The following is a 15,136-nucleotide window of genomic DNA, read 5'->3' as shown; positions in this document are numbered from 1 at the left end:
TTATACTACCTATACTACTCATGTATACTATCCATACTACAGGTGAATGTTTCAGTAGTATATAATTAATCTTGACCGTCGGATGTTTGTATACTAGTCCTTTTCAAACACTAGTATAGTGTAGTATTGTGTACCGTAGAAGAGCTCATTCCCGATAGGGACAATTGCATATTCAGCCACACACGGAGTACATGCTACTGGTATTTGGGTATGCTAGCTGTATGCCTCTAGGCATAAAAATTCCAGCACTTCGAAGACATCAAAACTCAAGGAGTTCACCCAACGCGGCAACGCCCAAGTAAGAACAATCTCTTATTTCAAGCATTAAAGGAATCCTCAGCATCCTTCGTTTACGACCAGTAACAGCATCAAGTGAAAACAACGTTTATGCTTATACTTAATTTTTCACATTATTACATTATCTAGTAAAACTCAACTGGGTATAAAGAAAAAATATCTTGCAACATTAATCCACCTGAGGATCCCAAACCTGAATCATCCAAAATTAATTGTGCAACCAGTCATATTAATTGTGCAACGAAGTAGCTAGTGTCGGCAACTCCTGTGCGCTCGAGGCCATCAACACCAACCTCGACCACCCGGAGGAGACGAAGACCATCAATTTGTGGGCGTGGACCGCAAACCTGAGCTCCATCCCCAAGTCTGTGTGGCTCACGTTCACTGGCCGTGCAAGGGACGTCAGGCTCGAGTCAGTGACGGTGTTCAAGACGCCGCCCGGGCACTGGCAGCGCAGCGTCAAGCACTGCATCATCCTGCACTTGGAGGAAATTCAAGACTACACTCTCTCCTCGGTCAACCTCGACGACAGGAGGTCCTGCACGCCCCTCCCTGGCATCTCGGCTGCCTCGACGGGGAGACGACGCCACGAAGAGCAGCGGAATGTGCAGCAACACCACGTCCACCCTCGCGCTCTGACCAATCGCGACTTGGCCGGAGCAACGCCGCGGGGGAGGAAGAGCGGCTCCAGGACAGGGAGGACAACGATCGACGCCGACGTACCTACAACAACGACCACTCCAAGTGGAACGTCTAGCGCCGGCGCAAGGAGGACGATGACGACCAAGACCACCATGGGCGCGGTGACCGCGCTCGCCGCGCCCACGACGCACGCAAGCACGAGGGAGTGGGCTCCTACCGTGAGCGGGAGCGCTCGCCCAGGAGCAGGACGTACGGCAGCAGAAGCAGGAGTGGCGGACGACAGCACTAGGACATCTTCACCAACGAGCGGCGCCAGCACCTCGGCTTCTTCAACTCTGGGAGCAGCGACGGCACCACGAAGGGCACGAATGACAGGCCACCGCAGCCCGTCTCTCGGCCCCCTTCACGACAGAGCAGCAATTAAATTGCAATTTCTGCTTGCTAATCGCGCCTCCAACATGAAGGAGGCGGCAAGAAACTACTTGTGCAGGAACGACGGTCCGGAGTTGCCCACCATCTTCAACGACTACGGCACCAAAGCGGCGGCGCTAGCAACCAGAATCGCCTTGCCTCATGAGGGTGATGAAGCCTAGTCCGGTGATGAAGCTAACAGCGACCCGGCGATGGTCAAGGCGGCAGCTGCTTTCGCGCGCATCCTGAACGACATCAACGACGCCAACAACAGGGAAGTCATGGTCCAGGAAGTGGATGCGGCGCTGCAGCAACTCCAGGTTCAACAGCACTCACACGCCATGCTTTTTGACTCCTATCCACAATCCCAGTTTCTTGGCGGCGACATCAGCTCACCCCCTCATCAAGCCTCCCCTGCTTGCACCCCTGGCGCACAGATGCAGTCCGCCAACACCGCCGATGGCCACAAGACGGTGGGGCCTGAGCACGGCAGCGGCGGGGAGCTGATCCTTGACGGCAACCTGGAGACCAATAGCGACAACATTCAGGTGCAGGCAGTACAGAAAGATCGGGAACCACACGCTCTCTCTGCCCCAATGTGCTTGGCCAATGGCCACGACTCTACTGTCCTTCGGGGCGGGTCTGATCTTCTCCATGATGCTCAGATTCTCGCAGGCTGCTCTGATCCTCTTCAGGGGGCACAGGTTCTGGACGCCGGCACAGGCGGGGAAGCGGCCATGGGCACCAACACCCAGCAAGGCGGCATCCTCACCGGCAACAACGTCGTGCTTCACCAAGCCACACCAGCTGCTGCAAGAACTTTTCAGGGAAGACCAGGGGCCCACGGACCACAACCATGAATCAAGCAAGGACAGGATCACAAGCCGCCACCCTCGACGCATCTTCGACATGTCCATGGTACGCCGTAGCGCACGCCTGTCCAATAGATGACCAATGCCGGCGATTCAAAGGGAACAACATAATCTGTGCCGTAAACTGGGCTTACTGACTGATGAAATGCAGCCCGTTGGGGCTGCACTGCAGGAATTCTTGGCTATGTTTCAGGGACCCCTCCCGCAAGACATTATTGCGGCGTCGACAGCGGCATTCAACCTGGAAGACCTGGCGGCTCAGGAGCTGGATGCAGCGATGGCTGCGATAGCAGGTGAAGCAATTGAAGACATACAAGCAGAAACTCTCCAGCTAGAAAATTCACAGGCGCCGGAGACAGGAACCCCCCAGACGGCAAACTGAAGCCGTTCATGTATCACCTTAGAGCTTCTGCAACCTGCATGTTATCCAGTAGCAAACTTCTGTCATTCAACATCAGCACTTCCTGCTGGGTTGTATGTTAAAGCCGAAACTGCTTTACGGCAATCTCCAGGTACTCTGCGTGCCACTCCTCATCAATTTAGCGCTGCAACAACGTTTCTGCATCACTTGCCTGTGCTTATGTCGTTCCTGCGCCTGTCATGCTGTTCCTACTAAGCCATTCAGGGTCATACGGCTGCACCAGCACCCACTATGTGTTGCCATGTTGTATGCATGGAGCCTGGACCAGCAACTAACCAAGTTGGCGCTCACCTTTCTTCTCCACTCACTGATGAAGCATGGCGTCACGCCAAAAATCCTGCCACGCCATGCAACCTGCGCCTCCCCCAACCTGCAGCAGCTGAACTATGTGGAGCTTAATTCCTTCCAGTTATGAATCTTGAGCTACGGTGTTGGAATGTGAGAGGATTAAACCAGAGAGCTAGGAGGGACACCATCAGAGAGACAATTGCTACTACGCTATGCCATATAGCATGCTTACAAGAAACGAAGCTAAGCGAGATAGATCAGTATACGGCCGCATACTTAGGAGGTCATAGGCTTGACAGTTATGCCTACAAGCCAGCGGGAGGTCTCAGCGGGACGAGGGGTGGCATTCTTGTCTTGTGGAATAGCAGTCACGTCCACATTGAGGACGTTGTGTTAGGAGACCACCACATAACAGCAAAGGTTAAAATGGAAGAAACGCCAAACGAGTTTGTAATGACAGTGGTCTATGGCCCAACGGGATCTAATCGAAAGGCGCAGTTCCTATCAGAGATCCGAGCGCAGAAACACCAACCAGGCGCCCAATGGCTTATACTAGGCAATTTCAACCTCATCTACAAAGCATGTGACAAAAACAACAACAGATTAAATCTGAGCCTAATGAACATGTTCAAGCAAGCTCTAGATGACTGTGACCTGCGAGAAATAAAACTCCAAAACCGAAAATTCACCTAGAGCAACGAAAGATAGAATCCTACCCTTGTTAAGCTTGACAGAGTATTCGCCAATAAAGAATGGGAGCTCGCTTTTAGTAGCCATGCAGTCCACGCTTGTCAACCTCGATGTCTGATCATTGCCCGCTGTTGCTCTCCAATCAAAGTGGGCCACAATGACCAAAATCCTTCAAATTCAAAAATTATTGGACTTTCCTTCCAGGGTTCAAAGACACAGTGGCTCGGGCATGGCACAACCAATCACCACATGTAGAGCCTTTCCACAGGCTATATCACAAACTCCAATCCACGGCTATAGCTTTGCGGGAGTAGAGTAGTCGCCTAATCTCAGATGCCAAACTGCACATGCACATGGCACTAGAAGTAATACTACGACCGGACATAGCGCAAGAACATAGACAACTCATAGAGGCAGAGCAGCTACTGTGTACTAGACTGAAATTAAGGGTTGTGGGGCTAGCGGTCATTGAACGTGCAAGAAAGAATCAAGTAAGAAGAATAACAAATCTCAAGCTGGGAGATGCCAACAAACGTTTCTTCCACTGTAGAGTCAATCTAAGGCGACACAAAAAGTTCATACAGAAATTACAAACAGAAAGAGGATGGGCATGCACACATGAAGAAAAATCAAATGAGATACATAATTTTTTCAAAGAAACAATGCAGCCACCTCCACCTCGTCACGTAGATTTTAACTGGGACCAACTAGGGATGACAACACATGATCTATCCTTGCTTGACTCCCCTTTCTCCGAAGAAGAAATAAAGAAGGCCATAAACAACATGCCGAGCGATAGAGCTCTAGGGTCGGATGGATACACGGGGTTGTTTCTAAAGACGTGCTAGGATATCATCAAACCTAACATCATGCAAGCGGTGAACGCGTTCTATTCCTTAAGATGCAACAGTCTACAACAAATCAACACAGCCAATATTGTCCTATTGCCCAAGAAAGAGGGTGCTGACACCATCCAGGAATATAGGCCCATAAGTCTCATCCATTCTTTCATCAAAATTATTACCAAGGCGTTGGCCCTTAGGCTACAGCCGCACATGAACCTAATTGTCTCCAAATGTCAAAGCGCATTCATCAAGAAACAGAGCATCCATGACAACTTCATGACGGTGCGTAATACAGCTAGGACACCGGCCATCTTTCTCAAGTTGGATATTGTGAAAGCTTTTGACTCCGTCAGATGGGACTACCTGTTGTCGCTGCTACAACACTTAGGCTTTCCGACACGTTGGCGAGACTGGATTGCGGCGATATTATCCACATCCTCAGCTCGAGTTCTCTTGAAAGGGGTACTGTTGGAGTTGTTCCAAATTCACTCCAGGATAAAGGCCGACCTTCCCGACCTCAGACACTCAGGGTCGGGCGAGGCGGAGTATCTCCCGACCCCAGGACTCGGGGTCGGGCGAGTCGGAGCGTCCCGCTTAGGGGTCGGCACTCCCGACCCCAGGACTTGGGGTCGGGCGAGGCGGAGATCCACCCTCAAGGGGTCAGGCGCATCCGACCCCGGGCTCGGGGTCGGGCGAGGCGGAGTTCCGGGCGCATCCGACTCCGGGACGAAGTACTCAGGGTCAGGCGAGGCGGAGTTCCATCCTCGCCCGGGACCAAGAGTCCGCACAGCTTAATACCCCCTGTCTAGGGTTTCGGTACTATATATACATACACCCTTGCTAGGGTTTCGGGGAGATTATCAGATTCTCTTGTAAGCCGCCACAGGCGTGTAACCCTAAACTCTTGAGATAGTGAGATTGTTGCCGGCTGGTGCCGGTGGTTTTTCCCCTTCACATCGAAAGGGTTTTCCACATAAATCGTGTGTCTTCTTTGTGGTTTGATTCTTTACTTCATATCTCCATACGTCGTTCATAACAAGTGGTACCAGAGCTTTGGTTGCTGTTACGGTTCATGTCGACGTCGATGAAGTTCGATCTACCGCTGCTGAACTACGACTCGCGGTTCTCGCTATGGCAAGTCAAGATGCGGGGGATTCTGGCGCAAACTCATGACTATGATGAGGCGCTGGATAGCTTCGGGAAGAGGAAGGCCGAGTGGACTCCAGAAGAGATCCGCAAGGATCAGAAGGCGCTCGCCTTAATACAGTTGCATCTTCATAATGATATTTTGCAGGAGTGTCTAAAAGAAAAAATTGCTGCAGAACTATGGCTGAAACTGGAATCGATCTGTATGTCCAAGGATCTAACCAGTAAGATGCAAATGAAGATGAAGCTGTTCACCCTGAAGATGAAGGAGGAGGATTCAGTGATGAGCCATATCGCTGAATTCAAGAAGATCGTCGCCGATCTAGTATCAATGGAGGTGAAGTATGATGATGAGAACTTAGGTCTTTTACTGTTATGTTCTTTGCCAACTTCGTATGCAAATTTTCGTGACACCATACTCTTGAGCCGTGATGAACTAACTCTAAAGGAAGTTTATGAGGCTCTCCAGTCTAGGGAAAAGATGAGAGGTATGGTGCAGAATGACAGGTCGTCGTCCTCCAAGGGCGATGCTTTGCTTGTGAGAGGCAGAACTGAAAATAGATCCTCCAATGATGATGGAAGAAAAAACTATGGAAGGAGAGGCCGTTCAAAGTCCAAGCCGCATGGTAATAAAAAATTCTGTGTTTATTGCAAGCTAACAAATCATACTGCTGAGGATTGCAGAAAAGTACAGAATAAGGAGAAGAAGAAAAACAAGTCGGCTGGTAAGGTCTCTGTTGCTGCTGCCGTGTCTAATGAAGAGTCTGGAGATAGTCTGGTAGTATTTGCCGGTTGTGTTGCTGGTCATGATGAATGGATTCTTGATTCCGCATGTTCATTTCATATTTGCACTAACAGAAATTGGTTTAGCTCGTATAAGCCTGTGCAGAAAGGGGATGTTGTGCGGATGGGAGATAATAGCCCGTGTGACATTGTGGGGATTGGATCAGTTCAGATCAAGACTGATGATGGCATGACACGCACTCTGAAAAACGTCAGGTATATACCAGGGATGTCCAGAAATCTTATCTCATTGAGCACACTTGATGCAGCAGGTTACAAATATTCCGGTTCAAATGGTGTTCTGAAGGTATTAAAAGGTTCTCTTGTCTCCTTGAAAGGTGATCTTAATTCTGCAAAGTTATATGTCCTTAGAGGGTGTACTTTACCTGGTTCTGATTCTGCTGTTGCTGCTGTTACAAATGAGGAACCTAGTAAAACTAACCTTTGGCATATACGTCTGGGACATATGAGTCATCATGGTATGGCAGAATTGATGAAGAGAAACCTACTGGATGGCTGCACTTCGAGTAAATTGAAGTTTTGTGAGCATTATATTTTCGGGAAGCATAAAAGGGTACGTTTCAACGCTTCAGTTCACACCACTAAAGGTACTCTTGATTATATTCATGCTGATTTATGGGGTCCTTCCCGTAAGTCCTCGCTTGGTGGTGCTCGTTACATGCTTACAATTATTGATGATTACTCTAGAAGGGTTTGGCCTTATTTTCTAAAACAGAAAGATGATACCTTTGCTGCTTTTAAGGACTGGAAAGTCATGATTGAAAGGCAAACTAAAAGGAAGGTGAAATTGCTTCGTACTGATAATGGTGGAGAATTTTGTTCGCGTGAATTTAATGATTATTGCAGATCGGAAGGCATTGTTAGGCATCACACTATACCCCATACTCCACAACAGAATGGTGTGGCCGAACGTATGAACAGAACCCTCATATCCAAGACCCGTTGCATGCTGTCTAATGCCAGGATGAGCAAGCGTTTTTGGGCTGAAGCTGCTAATACTGCCTGTTACTTGATAAACAGGTCGCCTTCTATTCCACTAAATAAAAGAACTCCCATTGAGGTATGGTCTGGTACGCCTGCTGATTACTCACAGTTGAAAGTTTTTGGATGCACTGCTTATGCTCATGTTGATAATGGAAAATTAGAGCCTAGAGCTGTTAAGTGTCTTTTCCTTGGTTATAGTTCGGGTGTCAAAGGCTATAAATTGTGGAACCCGGAAACAGGAAAGACTTTTATGAGCCGGAGTGTTGTTTTCAATGAATCTGTGATGTTTACTGACAGTTTGCCCTCAGATCACGTTCCAGAAAAGGAGTTGCAGCGTATGCGCATGCAGGTGGAGAATATTCATGATGTTGCTGATGCGCCCGACCCCTTGGTCCCGAGGTCGGATGCGCCCGACCCCTTGGTCCCGGGGTCGGATGTGGCTGCTGTGCCCGACCCCTTGGTTGCGGGGTCGGATGCGCCCGACCCCTTGAGGTCGGATGATGCTCATGATGGTGTCCAGCAAACTCCTTCTATTTTGCCGTCAGAGGAGGATTTACTCATTGCTCAACGCAGGTCCAAAAGGACAGTTGCACCTCCTAACTGTCTTATTGAAGAGTGTAATTTGTCTTACCATGCTTTGAGTTGTGCTGAACAGGTGGAGAATGTTCATGAACCAGCAACCTATAAGGAAGCTATTCATTGTGGTGATACTGAAAATTGGATGTCTGCTATGCATGAGGAGATGCAATCCCTTGAGAAGAACTGTACATGGGAGGTTGTACCTTTGCCTAAGAATAAGAAGACCATCCGCTGCAAATGGATCTTCAAGAGAAAGGAGGGTTTATCTCCAAGCGAGCCTCCAAAGTATAAGGCAAGGTTAGTTGCTAAAGGCTACAGTCAAATTCCGGGTGTTGACTACAATGATGTTTTTTCTCTAGTGGTAAAACACAGTTCAATTCGCACTTTCCTTAGTATTGTTGCTTCACATGATCTTGAGCTTGAGCAGTTAGATGTGAAGACTGCATTTTTGCATGGAGAGCTTGAGGAGGACATATACATGGACCAACCAGAAGGTTTCATAGTGCCTGGCAAAGAAAAATATGTGTGCAAGTTGAAGAGATCCTTGTATGGTTTGAAACAGTCCCCTCGACAGTGGAACAAGAGGTTTGATTCATTTATGTTATCACACGGTTTTAAAAGATCTAAATATGATAGCTGTGTTTATATCAAGCATGTTAATGGATCACCTATATACTTGCTGATATATGTTGATGATATGCTGATTGCTGCCAAGAGTAAGAATGAAATCAATAAGTTAAAGAAGCTATTGAGTAGCGGTTTTGATATGAAAGATCTTGGTAGTGCTAAGAAAATTCTTGGTATGGAAATTAGTAGAGACCGAAAATCTGGTTTGCTATTTCTTAGTCAACAAAATTATATCAAGAAAGTTCTTCAGCGTTTCAACATGCAAGATGCTAAGGCTGTTAGTACTCCTATTGCACCTCACTTTAAGTTGTCAGCTGCTCAGTGTCCTAGTACAGATGCAGAGATTAAATACATGTCAAAGGTTCCTTATTCTAGTGCTGTTGGGTCTTTGATGTATGCCATGGTTTGCTCTCGCCCAGATTTGTCATATGCTATGAGTCTTGTTAGTAGATATATGTCTAATCCCGGCAAAGAACATTGGAGGGCAGTTCAGTGGATTTTCAGGTACCTCAAAGGCACAGCAGATTCCTGTTTAAAGTTTGGAAGAACTGATGAGGGTCTCACTGGCTATGTGGATTCTGATTATGCTGCTGATCTGGACAGACGAAGATCACTTACAGGTTATGTGTTTACTGTTGGCAGTTGTGCTGTGAGTTGGAGGGCTACTTTACAGTCGGTTGTTGCTTTGTCTACTACTGAAGCAGAATATATGGCGATTTGTGAAGCGTGCAAAGAATTAATTTGGCTGAAAGGTTTGTACGCCGAGCTCTGTGGAGTTGAATCTTGCATAAGTTTGCACTGTGACAGTCAAAGTGCAATTTACCTCACTAAAGATCAGATGTTCCATGAAAGAACTAAGCACATAGATATCAAGTATCATTTTGTGCGTGATGTGATTGAAGAAGGTAAGCTGAAGGTATGCAAGATTAGTACTCATGATAATCCTGCTGATATGATGACAAAGCCTGTTCCTGTTGCTAAGTTTGAGCTGTGCTCAGGCTTAGTTGGTTTAATTGGATAGTCCAAGAGACTATTGTTGGCACCAGTGGTTTTCTGTCTTTGTTCTGTTCAGGATGAAGGGTTGATTTATGATACAAGATGAATTTGTCTCAAGGTGGAGTTTGTTGGAGTTGTTCCAAATTCACTCCAGGATAAAGGCCGACCTTCCCAACCCCAGACACTCAGGGTCGGGCGAGGCGGAGTATCTCCCGACCCCAGGACTCGGGGTCGGGCGAGTCGGAGCGTCCCGCTCAGGGGTCGGACACTCCCGACCCCAGGACTTGGGGTCGGGCGAGGCGGAGATCCACCCTCAAGGGGTCAGGCGCATCCGACCCCGAGCTCGGGGTCGGGCGAGGCGGAGTTCTGGGCGCATCCGACTCCGGGACGAAGTACTCAGGGTCGGGCGAGGCGGAGTTCCATCCTCGCCCGGGACCAAGAGTCCGCACAGCTTAATACCCCCTGTCTAGGGTTTCGGTACTATATATACATACACCCTTGCTAGGGTTTTGGGGAGATTATCAGATTCTCTTGTAAGCTGCCACAGGCGTGTAACCCTAAACTCTTGAGATAGTGAGATTGTTGCCGGCTGGTGCTCGTGGTTTTTCCCTTCACATCGAAGGGGTTTTTTACACGTAAATCGTGTGTCTTCTTTGTGGTTTGATTCTTTACTTCATATCTCCATACGTCATTCATAACAGGTACCCAATCAGCCAATTAAGCACAGCACGGGATTAAGATAAGGCGACCCCCTCTCTCCACTACTGTTCGTAATAGCAATTGAACCGTTGCAAAGAATGTTGGAATTAGCAACTGAATTAGGAGTCCTCAGCATGATCCGCGAACGGGCACTGTCATGCCGTATATTGATGTATGCGGACGATGCGGCGATGTTCATGGAGCCAAGAAAGGAGGAAATTGATGTGTTGGTTGACATAATACGTATGTTTGGAGAAGTGACAGGACTGAAAACGAACTTCCACAAGTCTACCACTATACCCATCTGCTGTGAGGGCATTCAATTGAGGGAGGTACTGCACAATCTTCCGGCGAAATTCGGCATGTTCCCTATCAAATATCTAGGTCTGCCGTTGTCTACTGTGCGTGTAAAAGTGGTCGACTTCCAACCTCTACTAGACAAGGTTATTGGCAAGCTTAACAGTTGGAGCGGCAGAAACGTGACGATAGCTGGACGTCTCACACTTGTTAAATCAGTATTGACCTCGCAGTCTGTATATCTACTCACGGCATTACAAGCCCCCAAAGAAATCATGAAGCACATCGATGCTAAATGGAAACAGTTCCTATGGGCGGGATCGGAACCGATAACAGGAGGGAAGGGTAAAGTCAATTGGACACGATCAGCAAGACCACATAACGGGGGGGGGGGGGGAGGGCGGAGGGGGGGACTAGGAGTGCTACACCTTGGAAAATTCTCCTGAGCTCTACGACTTCTCCTGAGCTCTACGACTTAGATGGCTATGGCAGGAATGGATGAATGGAGGGCCGCAGTGGGAGGTGCCATATCCCCTGCTCTCAAACTGACCGTAAATTATTTGCCACAGCTACAAAGATTACAACTGGGGATGGAAAAAAGACATCATTCTGGCACAGCGGCTGGGTGGATGGTCAGTGGCCGAGGGACCTAGCGCCCAACTTGTATAGCATCTCCAGCAGAAAAAACAGATCCCTCCATGACGTGGTGATGGGCGACACATGGATTCATGATTTAAATCTTTTGCAACGTGGGTTTTCGGTATCTCATTTTATCGAATACTACCGCTTAAGGGTTGAACTAAATAGGGTGCAGTTACGCCCGGGGCTCCCAGACACCATCGTATGGAAGCTCACAACAAACGGACAGTAGTCTTCACAATCGGCATACCGGAGACAATTTATAGGATCAACAACGACCAACTTGGAGAATCTCATCTGGAAGACATGGGCACCTCCCAAATGCAAATTCTTTAGCTGGCTCGCTATCCAAGACAGAATATAGACATCCGATAGACTACAGAGGCGAGGATGGCCTAGTAGTATGCATTGTGCGCTATGTACCACAATACAAGAGACCAGCCTCCACCTCTTTACGGAATGCAACTTTGCGAGGACAATTTGGGCGGAGATGTCTATATGGACAGGATGTGCTAACTTATTCCCGTATACCTGGGGAGGACATGACTCCATCTATAGTTGGTGGACAGCCCTGGGAGCCGCTAACATGGCATATAAAAAAGGATTGCGGAGCCTTATTATTTTGATCCTATGGGAGATTTGGTCGCAACGAAACGCAAGAATTTTCAAACATAAAGAGCAAATAGCATAGCAGGTATCAAGAAGATTAAAGAGCAAGCAACTATGTGGATTGCAGCGGGAGCTAAGCATTTAGAGGCTTACATTTCAGCAGTGTGATATCTGTAGATGCATACTATTAGAGTCTCCGTGTTTCTCTAGAAGGATGTAAAGTATGTACAATGTACTGTTTTTTTTATTCTGGCATTCCTCTTTTTTAACTCGTTTAAAAAAAAAATCTGTCTATACCAAGCAAGGACGCGCTCCTTCTCGGTGGTGTTTATTTACCTGGCATGGACTACGCCGTCGTTGTCGGCTAGCTCCCTGTACTTGTCCTTCCTGGTGAAGCCGGTGCACTGGTACGAGAGCGTGGAGGCTATGACCTTCTGCACGTAGTTGGCCACCTCATGGCTGGACTTACCGCCACCGCAGGTGAGGTCTGCCGGCAGCTTGTCGAGGAACGTGACCGTGTACACCGGCCTCGGGTTCATGGAGAAGTAGAAGGGGTCCATCCCCTTCCAGCCCCTCGCCGTCGTGCCGTGGAACATGCTCATCCGGCACTCCACCGCCACCGGCACGATGTCGTCGGTGAGCTCGGCGAAGAGCGCCGAGAACCGCAGCAGGAACGGCTCCCGGCACGTGGTCCCCTCGGGGCAGACGGCGAGGTCGCCCTCGGACAGCACGGTCCTGATGGTGGCGGCGTCGGCGGCGCGGTCGCGGGTGAGCCGCACGGTGCGGATCGGGGACAGGAACTCGGAGAGGCGGGAGATGGAGTAGGTGACGGTGGCCACGGGCCGGCCGAGCGCGACGGAGAGGAAGATCGCGTCGAGGAGCGTGCGGTGGCAGCAGGCGAAGAGCACGCCGCCCGTCGCGCCGCCACCGTGGCGCGGCGGCGGCGGCGGCGACCCCCGCACGACGACGCGTACGCCCAGCGCGTGGAGGGCGAAGTGGAGCCACCGCATCGGGAGGAGCGCCGACGCGGCGAAGCGGACGAGCGAGAGGAGGAGGCCGACGGGGAGCCACAGCAGGGTGAGCAGCGCGACGAGCGGGGTCGGGCGCTGCACGAGGCGGCCGTCGTGGAAGACGATCCGCTTCGGCAGCTCGTCAGCGCGCACGGCCTCCACCGGCGTCTGCGGCACGAGGTAGGCCTCCTGCATGAGCATGATTATAAGCCATCTGTGTTTAAGAAGGTAAAGTTGTTTGCCAAGTACAGTAATGACCTACTTAATTAACTAAACTAATCCATCTACACGTACAGACTTGTACGATACTACGATCTATTTATTCATGCTAAATGGATGTGGGTGTGACGACTCAACAAGGTTTTCGAACTGGTTAGGTCAAACGCTTGCAGTCATCATTTTTTTAAAGGACGAGGTTTTCACCTTTTAGCGAGTAAGCTGATGCACCTCTCTGTAAAGGGTTGTAGTAACAAATTGTGTGAGGAGAAAAATATACAGAGAATTAATCTAATCTCCTTGTTCACCAGGTCACAAAAGATTTGTGCTGGCGGCTAAAAGGGCTCTGTGCTGGCGGGGCAACTTTAAGCTGAGGACCTAAAAAGTTGTATTAGCAAATTATGTGAGGAGAAAAATATGCAGAGAATTAATTAATTTAGTCTCCTTGCTATTGCTGCCTCCGCTACTCCTATCTTCCTAGCATTGGCAATCTTAATCTCAAACCCTAACTCAACGGGAAGCAGGTCAGAATTAAAGAAACTTTAGAGCGAGGATGATCGAGTTGAATATGCAGGATGACGTGACCTTGCAGATGCGCATGAAGGCGTAATCCGACTTCCCATCGCCCAGCCCGACGTCCGGCATCTCACCGTGCCCGACCATCTCCCTGAGCGCCTGAGCCTTCCTCTCGCCGACGAGCACGCCCCAGCGCGCGTCGACCCACCCAGTGGCGCGCCCGCGCCACGTCGCGAGCTCCGTGCCGGCGACGGCGTCCGCGCCCAGGCAGCCCCGCAGGAACGGTTCCGCCATGACCCGCGGCGTGGCGGTGAGCACCAGCCGCCTGCCCCCGCCGCACGCCGCGAAGACGCGCCACGCGGCCGGGTGCACGTCGGCGGCGTAGAACCTGGGCAGCACGGCGCGCGCCGCGGACTCGACGTCGGCCACGCGCGCCCCCGCCGTGGCCGCGAACACCAGCACCCGCACCCCCGCGGCGGGCGACGACGCCAGGCGGGACAGCGCCGCCGCCAGCGGCGCCAGAAGCAGCAGCAGCGCAAGGCGCGGCGCGCCGCCCGTCTCGTAGGCGACGAGCGCGTAGTACGGGAACGCGCTCCGGGAACGGAGCAGAGTGCCGTCGAGGTCCGCCGCGACCGTGGACTCCGTCCCGAGGCGCGATGCATCGCACTTGTCCACCGCCGGGAACGGCGGCTCCCCGACACCCGACGCCATCGATCGCGCTGTGGTATAGCTCAGCTGCCTCGCGCGCGGCGTCGTGTCTTGGGCTCTTGGCCGTGGCTGCGATCCAGTTTGTTGTGCTGGGGGATTTATAGCGGCGCGCGGCGTGAATACGCGATGATGTGGGCTGCGCGGCGTGCGGGGAGGGCGGGCGACAGCATGACGGTTGGTTGGTGAGCGGTAAAAGGGCGGAAAGGATTTGGAGGATCCACATCATCGTGGAGCTAGCTGCAAACCTCCATCGTGAAACAGTGATCATACTACTACTCATCACGTTTCTTGAAACTTTTTTTTAGTAGGATTGTGGTACAGGCAACTGTATATTTATAGTGCAAGACATGAAGCATTCAACAAGACAATAGTAATGTGAAAATAAATAGGAATATTAAAAACTATAGTACAGTATTTACTCCGGTTTGAAAATTAGTGATTACATTCGTAACGTCTTGCGAGTGCCTTGCTAGTACGGTGACTGAAAATCTGAAATTTTCTGGTTTGTATGTTCCAACTTGATATAGAACACACTGCAAGCAGCACCACTAAAACATGACAGAAGCTGCATGAAGTGCATAGCCAGTTGTCGTGTATTAGCCAAACTGCTCTCAGTGAGTGGCAAAAACTAAAGCAACAAGAGTCCAAAGTCTAGATTCATATGTAAAAGATACAACCCCCTAATAATGATAGCAATTGATCTATCTCTACTTGAAGTCTATGCACCACGAGCCACAGCTTATGACCCATCAGCGGCTTCGGGCATGCTAAGCACAAAACACGTTGGTTAACGATTGTTATGTGAACACAAAATGCAATAGTGGTTTCAAATAAAACTAC

At 49.9% G+C, this 15,136-nt stretch overlaps 2 protein-coding genes across 4 annotated transcripts; one reads left to right on the top strand and one right to left on the bottom strand.

Annotated features, from left to right (window-relative positions):
* The first annotated feature begins 638 nt into the window (after positions 1-638).
* Positions 639-2,727, top strand: LOC101776486. 3 transcript variants are annotated; one of them, XM_022825730.1, is made up of 4 exons: positions 639-1,670; positions 1,794-1,898; positions 2,026-2,268; positions 2,374-2,727. In XM_022825730.1, the coding sequence occupies exons 1-4, from the start codon at positions 1,563-1,565 to the stop codon at positions 2,602-2,604; spliced, it is 687 nt and encodes a 228-aa protein (XP_022681465.1). In that variant the 5' UTR covers positions 639-1,562; the 3' UTR covers positions 2,605-2,727. The 3 variants fall into 3 exon arrangements, with proteins under 3 accessions (XP_022681465.1, XP_012700601.1, XP_004966505.1); XM_012845147.2 differs by having other exon boundaries at positions 1,788-1,898; positions 2,395-2,727; XM_004966448.3 differs by having other exon boundaries at positions 642-1,670; positions 1,788-1,898.
* A 9,371-nt stretch (positions 2,728-12,098) lies between these two features.
* Positions 12,099-14,299, bottom strand: LOC101776083 (glycerol-3-phosphate 2-O-acyltransferase 6). Its single transcript, XM_004966445.2, has 2 exons — positions 13,658-14,299; positions 12,099-13,045 (listed from the first exon to the last, which is right to left on the bottom strand). Exons 1-2 carry the CDS (start codon positions 14,297-14,299, stop codon positions 12,179-12,181), a joined length of 1,509 nt encoding a protein of 502 aa, XP_004966502.1. The 3' UTR covers positions 12,099-12,178.
* Between the last annotated feature and the right edge of the window lie 837 nt (positions 14,300-15,136).

The sequence above is a fragment of the Setaria italica genome, chromosome IV (assembly GCF_000263155.2).
Source record: "Setaria italica strain Yugu1 chromosome IV, Setaria_italica_v2.0, whole genome shotgun sequence".
Lineage (NCBI taxonomy): Eukaryota > Viridiplantae > Streptophyta > Magnoliopsida > Poales > Poaceae > Setaria > Setaria italica.
This window is presented reverse-complemented; position numbering and strand designations above follow the sequence as displayed.

Coding starts and splice junctions, on each gene's coding strand:
- LOC101776486 (XM_004966448.3), top strand. CDS start 1,563: ATGGTCAAGGCGGCAGCTGCTTTCGCGCGCATCCTGAACGACATCAAC. Junction 1,671..1,787: donor CGGCGCTGCAGCAACTCCAG/GTTCAACAGCAC, acceptor CCTGGCGCACAG/ATGCAGTCCGCCAACACCGC. Junction 2,269..2,373: donor GCATCTTCGACATGTCCATG/GTACGCCGTAGC, acceptor GATGAAATGCAG/CCCGTTGGGGCTGCACTGCA.
- LOC101776083 (XM_004966445.2), bottom strand. CDS start 14,299: ATGGCGTCGGGTGTCGGGGAGCCGCCGTTCCCGGCGGTGGACAAGTGC. Junction 13,046..13,657: donor CCTTCATGCGCATCTGCAAG/GTCACGTCATCC, acceptor ATGCTCATGCAG/GAGGCCTACCTCGTGCCGCA.